The following is a 13,255-nucleotide window of genomic DNA, read 5'->3' on the forward strand; positions in this document are numbered from 1 at the left end:
TTGGATTTGGGATTTATTTTGGAGGTCTGCTGGATTTGCTAAGGGACTGGGTATGGGAGTTTGGGGAAGTAGTAGGAGGATGGTGAGCGTAAGAGAGGAAAATGGTAAACTGGGGAAAGGGCATGTTTTAGAGAAGGAAATCTGATGGTTTTTCTGGGACTTGTTAAATTTGAAATGCCTACTGGATATCCAAGGAGACACTTGAATGGTCACATCTAGTGTTTGTTGAGGAGAGGTTAGACCTGGCGTTGCAGATCTGGGAGGCGTCAGCATTACCACCATATACTACAGAGCTGGCAAAGAGAAGGAAGAGAAGGTGGTCTGGAATTGAGGCATTGCATGTTTAGAGGTAGGTAGGGGGAGAAGTCAGCAGAGAGCCAGTGATGTAGGAGAAAAGTCAGAAATACTGTGTTGTGGAAGCCAAGAGAAGAGAGCATTTTAAGGAGGGATATTAATGTTCATTTGTGTTAAATCATGCTGCGTGGCCGGATATGATGAAAACAGGGAAGTGACCATTGATTTGGCAATGTGGAAGGCATTAGTGTCCTCAGCTAGATTAGTTTTAGTGTCATGGTGGGTTCAGAAGTTGATTGGAGAGGGTTGAAGAATAAATGGAAGGTAAGAATGAAGAGACAATGACTAGAGATGATGCTTTTAAGAAGTTTTTTTTCTTTTCTTTTTGTGTGCTTTTTTTTAAGTTGAGAAATTCCCATCATTGTTTATATGCTGATGGGAATGATCCACTAGAGAGGAAAATTAATGGTGATTCAGGAAAGAAAGATTAATTGTGGAGTAAAGTCCTTGAGGTAGCACTGGTGGGATGGGATAGAGAGCACAAGTAGAGGGATTGCCCTTTCATAGGAGTGGGGATGCAATTACATAATATAAAAAGGAATCTCAAGTCACTTTATACACAGCCCCTCCCTTCACTCTTACCGGTCTCCTTTAGACCAACTTGATCTTTCTCTAATCACTAGTGGTTTTTTTTTCTGTGCCACATTAATATGTTGTTTCAGACTGAAGTCATCCTATATAAGGCTTAGTATGAAGCAGTTCATGATATTTAATAACAATTTCAAATTTTGTGCCAACAGGTGAAGCAAAAAATTTATTGCCATATCTTGGACCCCACAAAATGAGAGATTGTTTCTGTACCATTAATTTGGACCAGGAAGAAGTTTATCGTACCCAAGTTGTGGAAAAATCTTTAAGGTTGGTAGAAAAATTGGTAAATTATGATTTTTATTATATAGATTGGTCAATATTATGCCTTTTCCAGATTATAATAATCAGGAAGACAAGATAGAAACAGTGCTTGCTTTCATGTGGCTTTTCATCATCTCAAAATGTTGTCTTCCTCTTAATTGTTCCTAATTTTGTCTTTGTTTTCTGAAGAAAAGTTTTTTTCATGTGACAGGCTAGATATTGCCTATTCGTTTGAACTTTCCTCAAAGTACATGTTTATTTTATTTATCTAAAGAATAAGTTACTTAAAATTCATACAGGTTGCTTAATTTATTAGTGCATTATCGGGGAATGAATTCTCAGATAGATGTCTAATCTTTGAAAGTGTAATTGCCCTTTGAGAGTATCATATTAAATTCTAATTCATAAAATTGGAATATACCATGTCTGCACTATAGTAATGTGAACATAATTCTGGTGCAGAGCTGTGCTGAGAATCTTGTTCAGAGACAAAAGTCAAAATAAGGAGGCGGGTGCGGTGGCTCACACCTGTAATCCTAGCACTTTGGGAGATAGAGGCGAGCAGATCACTTGAGGTCAGGAGTTCGAAACCAGCCTGCGCAACATGGTGAAATCCTGTCTCTATGAAAAATACAAAAATTAGTTGGGTGTGGTGCTGGATGCCTGTAATCCCAGCTACTTGGGAGGCTGAGGCAGTAGAATCGCTTGAACCCAGGGGGCGGAGGTTGCGGTGAGCCAAGATTATGCCATTGGACTCTAGCCTGGGCAACAAGAGTGAAACTCCGTCTCAGGAAAAAAAAAAACAAAAGAAAAAAACAAGGTGTGGGGTATTATTGGAATGAGCACGTGGTGGATGAAATATTGAATGCCATGCCTTATCTGAATCATATTTTGGTCAGTTGTATTTTAGGGATCTGTTTTTGATGCCTTTTTAAAAACATCTTTCTTTTACATTTGCCTTTGAAGATTCCTTTTATGTCTTTATTTTCATTTTTTATAATTTTAAATGTCGAGTTCTTCTTAGAAAAGGTATTGTATAAAACTGAAAATACTTCAGTAGCCCAAAAACATTTCAAGTAGTAAACTTGAAATCTTTAGTCTTAATTCTCTTATTATTATTTGGCTTTAGAATGTACTTTAAACATAATATTTGAATGTGGATGTAATATATAAAGGAAATTCTGCATTTATAATTGTTTATAAAATAATGCAAAGAGATAAATACCTACACTTGTCTTTCATATCATGTGTTTGACTAATAGTTCTTTTTGCATTGATTTCTATGTTGAAATTAATTAGAAGGCTGTAGTTACTTTGTGAGACCACCTTTTAAAAGTTTATTTTGGTTACATTTGAAGGGAAAAATACAGTGACAAAAGTTCACCAGGCATTTTAACAACTAAAAGACTGAACCAACTGTTTTCTAGACAAGATCAGATATGACTTCTGTAGGAGTGTTTTACTTTATGTTTCAGCTTCTCATTTAGTTATGACATCATAAAGAGACTGCATTTCATAGTGATATTTCTAGAGAATCTTTGTGTTCTTTAAACTTTCTCAGGAAAGAGGTGCACTTGACAAAAGAAACTATCATTTCAGAGATTCACATCTTCATAGAAGAATCATAGAGGAATAAATATATCAAAATGACCTTCTTAAAATGAACTTATAAAAATAAGCTTTGCAACATGAGAATGGGCAAAGTTTCCTTACTTTGAATGCAAGAAGCACTACTAATTATAAAAGATGAAAATTGGTAAATTAGATTTTATCAAACTTAGAGGCTCCTTTTCTTTAAGACACTGTCAAGAAAATTAAATGGCAAGCCACACCTGGGAGAAAGTAGTCTGACAAAAGACTTGTATCCAGAATTTATTTAAAAACAAAAATCCTAATAACTCGAAAGAAGACAGATGGCCATTTAAAATATGGGGAGAATACTTTAACAGATATTTCAGAAAAGATATGGCCAAGAGCACATGAAAACGTATTGAACATTGTTAGTCATCAGGAAATCAATTTAAAACCAATTTTGTCACTATAGATTCTACAACAGAATCTGCAGTGATAGAAATCATATCGCTGGTTGCCTGTAAGAATATGGTGGGAGTGATTACAGAGTCACAAGGGAACTTTCTGGGGAGATAAAAATGTTTTATATCTTGCTTATAAAGATAGGGATTACATAGGTGTATACATTTATCATGTTATATTCACTAGAATAGCTGAAGTTAAGGACTGTCAGTACCAAGATATGGAACAACTGGAGCATTGCTGTTAGGAGTGTAAAACAGTACAACCACTTTGAAAGCAGTTTGACGGTTTCTTGTAAATTACACATTCACCTACTTTTTAACTCAGCAGTTGCACTCTCAGTAATCAAAAGCATGTGTCTAGAAAAAGCTTTCTATAAGAATGTTCATAGCAGCTCTACTTTTGATAGGTCAAACTGGAAACAATTCAAATAACATCACTAGGAGAATGGATTTGGAATGCAATGGAATACTATGCAGCAGTTAAAACAGTTGAACTACTATATACACAACAACATTGAAAAATTCTCACAGACGTTAAGCTGAATGAACAAAGCTCAACATGAATACATACTATATGATTCTATTTATGTGAGATTTTAGGATAGATCTATAGTGATAGAAAACACATCACAGGTTGGGGCAGGTATGGTGGGGTAACTGAAGGAGGGGCATAAGAGAACTCTCTGGGGAGATAGCAGTGTCCTGTATTTTGATTGGGGTGGAAGCTACACAGTTGTATAAATTTATCAGAAGTCATCAACCTCTATACTTTAAATTGGATTTTTATTGTGTGTAACTTATACCTCAATAAAATTGATTTAAAAATAGCTTGTTTTAATTTTTTAAAAATATTTTTAAAGTTGATTTTAAAATAGCTTATTTTAATTTAAAAAAATATTTTGAAGTAACCTTTCATGTAACATTAGCTGTTTAAGGTTTTATGTATTGTAAATAATACAGCTTTACACATTTCTAAGACAAGGATGGTATGAATGACACTATCCTCAGCTCTCAAATGGTCCACCTTAGGTGAGCATGACTCTAGGCAGTTACTGTATCGTCTATCCACAGGACTGCTGAAAAGCTATTTGTTCAGAACTCATACTGGCAATTTAGATCCCCTCAGTGTTCAGCTTGGTTTATATAGAACTTAGTTGAAATTTAGCATTGATAATTATTTTGGGGCTTTTCAAGTTCTTTTCAATGGCATTTTAGTCTTATCATTTCATTAACTTATTGAAAGTGGTATTATTTGGCTAGGAGCAGTGGCCCGTGCCTGTAATCCCAGTACTTTTGGAGGCTGAGTACTTTGGCATCATGAGGTCAAGAGCTCGAGATCATCCTGGCCAACATGGTGAAACTCCGTCTCTACTAAAAATACAAAAATTAGCTGGGCGTGGTGGCGTGCGCCCAGTTACTCAGGAGGCTGAGGCAGGAGAATCACTTGAACCTTGGGGCTGGAGGTTGCAGTGAGCTGAAATCACACCACTGGACTCCAGCCAGGTGACAGAGCAAGACTCTGTCTCAAAAAAAAAAAAAAAAAGTGATATTATTTGAGTATTTATACTATTATTATTGAAGGTGATATTAATTATTATTTAATTGTTTTATATTATTTGAAGTAATGAGCTTTCCTTTTCTTTCTAGCCCATTTTTCAGTGAAGAATTTTACTTTGAGATTCCAAGAACTTTCCAGTATTTGTCTTTCTATGTTTATGATAAGAATGTTTTACAAAGAGATCTTCGTATAGGTATGTACTACTCATAATTGTCTTTAATCACAATGTTAATGTTTATATTCATTTGTTCTCTTAGTATAGTGTTGAAAACTGCAGAATAATATATGCTGAACATCTGTAATCTTTTTCTCTAGACTACATGTTCATTTGTGAAATTTCATTTTTAATTTGTATGTTCAGCTTATATGACACTTTCTCAGGGAGGCCTTTGCAGCTCCCCTAGTCACTATATCATATGTTTTTATAATACCTGATTGTTCCGTTTCCATGGTACTCATTATGCTTATTCATTAGTTGGCTGTTTCATATCTAGGTTCTCTAGTTAAATGTGATATTTAAAAGGGCAGGGATTCTTTTTTTTTTTGAGACAGAATCTTGCTCTCTCTCCCAGGCTGGACTGCAGTGGTGCGATCTCGGCTCACTGCAACCTCTACTTCCCGGGTTCATGTGATTCTCCTGTCTCAGCCTCCTGAGTAGCTGGGATTATAGGCATGTGCCACCACGCCTAGCTAATTTTTGTATTTTTAGTAGAAATGGGGTTTCACCATGTTGGCCAGGCTGGTCTTAAACTCCTGGCCTCAGGTGATCCACCTGCCTCAGCATCCCAGAGTGTCAGGATTATAGGCATGAGCCACCGCGCCCGGCTGGGCAGGGACTCTTTCTTACAGAGCACCTTACATTTAGTAATGTTGGATAAGTATTTGTTTAGTAGTTCAAATAATGTTTTTATAGAAAGATTGCAGTTTTGATCCTTCAAAGAACATCTGTTTTTGGGGTTTTTCTAATAGAAGTAATAATTCACTTTAATCTATTTATACATTTTCTTCCTGTCTGTATTAGTGACTATATTAGTCCATTCTCACACTGCCATAAAGACATACCTGAGACTGGGTAATTTATAAAGAATATAGGTTTAATTGGCTCACAGTTTTTCAGGCTGTAATGGCTTCTGCTTCTGGAAGGCTTCAGGAAACTTACAGGAGTGGAAGGCAAAGGGGAAGCAAGCACATCTTCACCTGGCTGGCAGGAGAGAGGAGAGTTGGGAAGCACTACGCACTTTTACAATAACCAGATCTCATGAGAACTTACTGTCATGAGAACAGCAAGGGGATGTCTACCCCATGATTCAATCAGTTTACGCCAGGCCCCTCCTCCAACAGTGGAGTTACAGTTTGACATGACATTTGAGTGGGGACACAGAGTCAAACCATATCAGTGACCGATAAATATATTTCTTTTTTTTTTTTTTTGAGACGTAGTCTCGCTCTGTCACCCAGGCTGGAGTGCAGTGGCACGATCTCAGCTCGCTGCAAGCTCCGCCTCCTGAGTTCACGCCATTCTCCTGCCTCAGCCTCCCAAGTAGCTGGGACTACAGGAACCCGCCACCACGCCTGGCTAGTTTTTTTGTGTTTTTAATAGAGACCGGGTTTCACCATGTTAGCCAGGATGGTCTCAATCTCCTGACCTTGTGATCCGCCTGCCTTGGCCTCCCAAAGTGCTGGGATTACAGGCACGAGCCACTACACCTGGCCAATAAATACAATTCTTAAATAATTGTCAGACTGGAGTGTGATCTGTGGGCACGAGCTAGAACAAAGCTAACTAGCCACATATGTGTCACATTCCTGATCTTTGCACCACTGTCTTTGTATTTTAATCATAGGCAGAGGTCTAAGTTACATTTATTATTCTCTTTCTTTTTAGTGTCCTAAATTTCATCTCCATTTTCTTTTTTATTTGAAACATGGTAAAGTCTCCTACAGCTTAAAAAATTAAGAATTATTTGGCCAGGTGCTGTGGCTCATGCCTGTAATCGCAACACTTTGGGAGGCCGAGGTGGGCAGATCACGAGGTCAGGAGTTTGAGACCAGCCTGGCCAATGTGGTGAAACCCCATCTCTACTAAAAATACAAAAATTAGCCTGGCGTGGCGACACGCACCTGTAGTCCCAGCTAGTTGGGAGGCTGAGGCAGAAGAATCACTTGAACCCGGGAGGCAGAGGTTGCAGTGTAGTCCCAGCTACTCGGGAGGCTGAGGCAGAAGAATCACTTGAACCCGGGAGGCAGAGGTTGCAGTGAGCTGAGGTTAAATACAGTGTGGTTAGGGAAGTCTGGAAAGCAAATAACACAGTGCCATTGTGATTGTATTAGGGTCATTGCTATAGGGGACCACACAATGGTGTAGATACCAGGAGTTATGGAGGCCATTAATATACCAGTCTACCACAAAGACCAAAATGTATCTATCGAAACCTCCTACTCTAAGTCTTTGAAGTGCTGCCGTTGTCTCTAAATGCTGCTGTTGACTATCTGCCAGAATTTGTTCAGTCCTCTGGTCCTGTTTCATTTTTATATAGGCAGTAACATTTGTCACTGTTTTTGTTTGTTTGTTTGTTTGTTTGAGATGGAGTCTTGCTCTGTCGCCCAGGCTGGAGTGCAGTGGCGTGGCATGATCTCATCTTACTGTAACCTCCGCCTTCTGGGTTCAAGCAATTCTCTTGCCTCAGCCTCCCTAGTAGCTGGGACTACAGGTGCACACCGCCACACTCAGCTAATTTTTTGTATTTTAGTAGAGATGGGGTTTCACTGTGTTGCCCAGGCTGGTCTTGAACTCCTGAGCTCAGGCAGTCAGCCCACCTCAGCCTCCCAAAGTGCTGGGATTACAGGCGTGAGCCACCGTGCCTGGCCTGTCACTGTTTTTATCTCCTCTTTTAGCCATTTCCACTAGTGCCCAAGTAGGAACAGGACTATCAGGATTTTGCCAATTGGTGAATTGTATCAGGCTGAAATTTCTAAGAATATATTGTATCTAAAAATGGGTCCCAAGGGTAACACAGTATTTACTGATAGCAAGAAAATGCTACTGAAAAATGATATTAGAAAGCTAAAAATGCTTTTTTTACTTAATGATCAACAAAGGTGGTTTCTGTGCCCACAGTTCCTTCATTTCCTTTCGTGTTTCCTTTCTTTGTCTGATTTTAAGGAACTAATACAGCATCTGGTGTATACTATATGTTTGGTTTTAAGCGCTTTCTGTCCATGAGTTTGTCAGGACAGTGAGGAAATGAAGTACTAACTTTAAAATGATTTGTTGGGATGTTTGTTTCTTGTTTTTTTTTTTTTGTTAAGAGACGGGAGTCTCACTGTGTTGCCCAGGCTAGACTTGAACTCCTGGGCTCAAGCAATCCTCCTGTCTCAGCCTCCCAGGTACTTGGAACTACAGGTATGCACCACTGCATCCAGCCGTGTTTGATTTTTTTTTGAAGTTGGTAATTTCATAGCTGGTGAAATAATGGATTAACTTTGTTTAAAATAGTAATCAACAGCTGGCCACAGTGACTCATGTCTATAATCCCAGCACTTTGGGAGGCCAAGGCCGTTGGACTGCTTAAGCTCAAAAGTTCAAGACCAGCTTGGGCAACATGGTAAAAACCTATCTCTACAAAAACCATAAATATTAGCCATCTGGGACCAACTATAAAAATTACTTCCAGCTACTTGGGAGGCTGAAGTGGGAGGATCACCTGAGCCCAGAAGGTTGAGGCTGCAGTGAGCTGTAATTATGCCACTACACTCCATCCTGGGCAGCAAAGCAAGACCCTGTCTCAAAAAAAAAACAATAAATTAAAAAAATAAATAAAAGAAAATAGTAAACATTAAACATACATCTTTGGGACTATTAGAGGCACAAAAAAGATTTTTAAGATCGTTAAAAGTCGGCCGGGCGTGGTGGCTCACGCCTGTAATCCCAGCACTTTGGGAGGCCGAGGCGGGCGGATCACAAGGTCAGGAGATCGAGACCACGGTGAAACCCCGTCTCTACTAAAAATACAAAAAATTAGCCGGGCGCGGTTGTGGGCCCCTGTAGTCCCAGCTACTCGGGAGGCTGAGGCAGGAGAATGGCGTGAACCCGGGAGGCGGAGCTTGCAGTGAGCCGAGATCGCGCCACTGCACTCCAGCCTGGGCGACAGAGCGAGACTCCGTCTCAAAAAAAAAAAAAAAAAAAGATCGTTAAAAGTCATTCTAATGCAGAGGAGCCACATCAGATGTAGAGTTTGAGTAATTCACCCAAGATTGCACAGCTGATAAGCAACAGAATTGACACTAGGTTATGGAATTAGTGTTTGTGTTGGAAGGAACACAAACAGGCATACTTTGGTTTCAAAATCTGACTTCAGCACCTGTTAACGGCAAGTTTAAAAATATTGTTCAGCTTTCCTCATCTGTAAGATGGTGATTGTACCCTCTACCTCCAAGATTGTTAGTAAAATTAAACAAGAAAATATGTAAGAATATCTCCTACCTGGTAGAGATTCAGTAAATGCTGGCTTTTCTTTCAGTTCAGTGCTCTTTCCTTTGTATCGGGCTGTCTACCTTTTACTGTTAATGCCTGCCAGTTTAATGATAAAACAACAAATCAGAATCATTAGGCATTTTTTAAAATTCTATTTGTGTTTCAGAAACTTGTTCCTTCCTTCCCCATCCCTTTCTTTTCCCTCTCTCGTACTTCCTTCTCATTTATCCTCCCACCTTTTTTCCTCCTTCATTCTTTGTCTCTCTTTCCCTCTCCCCCTTCCCTGTTTTATTCCCTTGGGCTGATGATATATATTTCTTTTTATATGTTATATTGCCTAATAAAGTGCTGGACATGTTGTAGGTATCCTGCTACCTAATGACTTCCAATATTTTTCTTATTTTCCTGTGCCATTCTTATATGTCATTTTCTCTGACTTTGCGGGATCACGTACTCTTTCTTCCCTGCTTCTTCAGGCCAACTAGCCTCATGCAACTAGATCTTTACATATTGGAAACTGACATCTTAAAAAGGAGGTTAAGAATAAGAGCTGGCAATAAAATTACAGAGTATTCTCAACTCATAAATGGCTTATTTATGCAGCTAGTCAGAGAAGGATTTCCCTCTCGTAGGACAAGAAACATTCAACTCTTCAGTGACAGTGAATGTCGTGATACTCAAGATGCGGAATAGGAGGAGGAGGCAGCTTGCTTTAGAATATATTACCTGTGTGACTAAGAGAGGATTCTCTTTTGGGAAGGCATCTGTGACAGACGAGAAGTATTTACAGTGATCTGAGAGTAGTGAGTCAAAAATAGGACAGATAAATTTCTACTCTAGTTTTTAGCAGCATTGTTAGTTAAATAAAGTGTGGTTAGGGAAGCCTGGAAATCAAATAACACAGTGCCATTGTGATTGTTGAATGAGGGAATGAATTTGTCAAACCAGTAAACTCCTAAATAAACTTTGTAAAAAACCCTCTTTTTGAGTTTGGGACTTGTTTTAGTGATGTTTGCATGTATTATATGTATGTACATAGGTACATCTATATACATATTCATAAGTTGTGTGCAAAACTAAAAGTTACGGAAATTGTAAAGTAGAAATTTCACCAGAAGTCTACTGATTTGTTTCTGGATGGTAAGTAAACTCTCTTAGAATTATGTGCCAGATATTATCTGTGCCTTTTTCTGGGGAGAGGACATAAAAGATACATAGTTGCAAAAATTCTTACAGGGAGGGGAATGGTTCTCAAAAGGTAAGAGCTTCAGCTATAGGATGTATAGATGTATTTCTGTATGTACATATGTATTTTTCAGTATCAAACTGTTATGCATTGCCTTAACATTTTATTTACATCTGGTGTGGAATCAGTGGTAATTAGGACTACTTGATAAAATTGTGGTAATCATTTGTGATGTGCAATATTGAATACTTTATCATAATTTTATATCCTAAGCCATTCCTGGTAGTATATGGATTTGCCAGGAATTTGATACAATTCATAGATAAAACATATCCAGAGATTTGTATGATTTTGTCTCTTAACCTAAATTCTTCCTGCAGTTTAAGGAATATTTGAGTATTCTAATTAGTGCCTGAATTTTATATTTGGCTTTTTATCTGTGTATTTAATACTATAAGAATTTCTGTTTTCCCACCATTTTTATCTTAAATTTAGCCAAAAGAGAACTAAAATACATTATTTCCCTAGTGTCATTTTCTATGTGATTTGAATGAACTATAAATGCTATATATTCACATAAAGATTTTGATCTTCAGATTACATTTTATCCCAAGTATTCAAAAGAAAGTTGGGAAGATATGTATTTGTTATCAGGACCAATTTATTTTAAAATTTTGTGTTTTCACTTCATGTATTAATAGACATATAAAGATGAATTTACAATAGGCCTCCTTCGATTGTATTTTTTTAATACAGTTACCACTCTTTAATAAAATATAGCTGTGTACTTTAGTATTTTCTTTAAAATTAGATCTATCAGTTGTCCTTATAGTTTTAATTCCAAGACATGAATGAGAAGCTTATCAAAAACTGTAATGTGGTTACAGTCTAAAAATAACAGTTTTGTTGAGATGTAATTCACATACCATTAAATTAACCCTTTTGAGGTATACATTATATTTGGTTTTCAGTGGTTCAGAAAAAGAATCATTATATATGTTAGAGGGAGAGAAACATTATAAAAGTTAACAGTAGGGGAATAGGAGTAGAAAATATGGAAATTTTTGGTGTACATTTCTTGCAACTTTTCTCTGTTTGAAATTATTTCAAAATACATCTTTTTTTATTTTTTCCAGCACTAATGGCTTGGGTGAATTAAAATATTTTTGAAATTAAAAAAAGGGTATGATGTGGTGGGGGCCTTAGTATATTCACAGAGTTGTGTAACCGTCACTACTATCTAATTCCAAAATAAAATTTTAAGCATAATTTTTGTTTGTTTTCCTGTTCCTTCCTTTTCACTTGATATACAAAAGTTGACATATCTTGATAGAAAAATTTCTTTACAATTTTCTTAAAGATTTCAAATGTTGAACTAAAAGACCAAGGTATGTCATAAGTACAAGGAAATAAAGTAGAATTAGGGCATATAAAATGAAAATTCTTACTTGACAAAAGAAAGTGAGCTACTTTTAACTTTATATATCCTTTGTTGAAACTTTTGTGTAGAATCCTGGAATAAATCGTCAGTCTTATGCAAAACTGTGTCTACTTCTTAAAACTTGAATTGAGGAAGGAAATGCTTTGTACCAAGATGGCAAATACTTTATTATAAGAACATTTCTGTTTCTTCCTCTCATACTACTTTCTTCTTTGTACTGTATCTTCCTCTGAGAGGGTTTAAACTCTTTAAAGAACTGGCTTAATTTTTGTATGTGTTGTAGCAACATGATCAGTGTTTGCAATGTTTTGTTAAAAGTAAACTCTTAATAATAAAATTGTTATAATCTCCCGTAATTTTCAAGTCAGTTTTCACTGTTGTTAATGATGTATGATACTGTTTTTTCTTTTCTCTTAATTGGAATTTATAAACTCTTACTAAATGCAGATACATCTGCTCAAAACTTACTAAAACATGTCATTTGTTCATAGGGTCAAAAAATTGGGAAGATTAGTTTGCACTACCATTGTACCTTGCTTTTTATAATGAGTGTACTCTGGGTAAAAACATGAATCTGAATAAGTACTAAAAAAATGCAGTTGCATGTAAATACAACTGAGGTTTTATCTAATCCCCTGATTCAAAATGACCCAGACAAAGGTCTGCCAAGGGGCAAGGAGAAATGAGATACTTTTTCATTCTTTAAATTGTAGAAAAAATGCTTTATAAAAATTATTTTTATGTCGATAGGTACAAATTATTTTAAAATATTTTCTATAAAGTATTATATAAAACAGTGCTAATGAGTCTTAGTATTATACAAAGCATGTTTTCTTATATTGTTTTACTTATTTTCTGTAGGAAAAGTAGCCATCAAAAAAGAAGACTTGTGTCATCACAGTGGCAAAGAAACTTGGTTTTCATTACAGCCTGTTGACTCCAATTCAGAGGTTCAGGTAAATATTAAGCCTAATGTAATACAAGAGATTGTCACAGGAAATGAGTAAAAAATGAACTAATTAAACTAGTTCATGTAAATAGAGCATATTATACTTTATTTAAATTCTGGCATCAAATATTATAGACTTTTGGGTAATATAGAACAGGAAGGTAATGGCTTTGTCATATTGTTTCAAGAATAATGCTCATGTATATGCATATGTGTAGAATTGGGGAGATTAGCGCATTTCTTTCTTACCTTCTGTTTGAGTCACAATAGCAAATTATTATTTTGTCTTTGAGGGGAAAAGTTTTAAGGGAAAGTATGTGTTTTATTAACTCTGACTTTGGGGAGAATCCCTGGAAGTCTGATTTTGTCTGTACTGATCAGGATTCTCTGTTTACTCTCTAGTAA

The 13,255-nt window shown here is 36.8% G+C and overlaps 1 protein-coding gene across 1 annotated transcript in view; it reads left to right on the forward strand.

Annotated features, from left to right (window-relative positions):
- The window catches only part of RASA2 (RAS p21 protein activator 2), a 133,057-nt gene that overhangs the window by 33,031 nt on the left and 86,771 nt on the right, over positions 1 to 13,255 (forward strand). The window contains exons 3-5 of the mRNA XM_012002664.1: positions 1,095 to 1,212; positions 4,890 to 4,993; positions 12,763 to 12,857. Of these exons, the coding sequence (XP_011858054.1) occupies positions 1,095 to 1,212; positions 4,890 to 4,993; positions 12,763 to 12,857 (317 nt within the window). The remainder of the gene's footprint in view (positions 1 to 1,094; positions 1,213 to 4,889; positions 4,994 to 12,762; positions 12,858 to 13,255) is intronic.

This window comes from Mandrillus leucophaeus, unplaced genomic scaffold (assembly GCF_000951045.1).
Source record: "Mandrillus leucophaeus isolate KB7577 unplaced genomic scaffold, Mleu.le_1.0 Scaffold693, whole genome shotgun sequence".
NCBI classification, from domain to species: Eukaryota; Metazoa; Chordata; class Mammalia; order Primates; family Cercopithecidae; genus Mandrillus; species Mandrillus leucophaeus.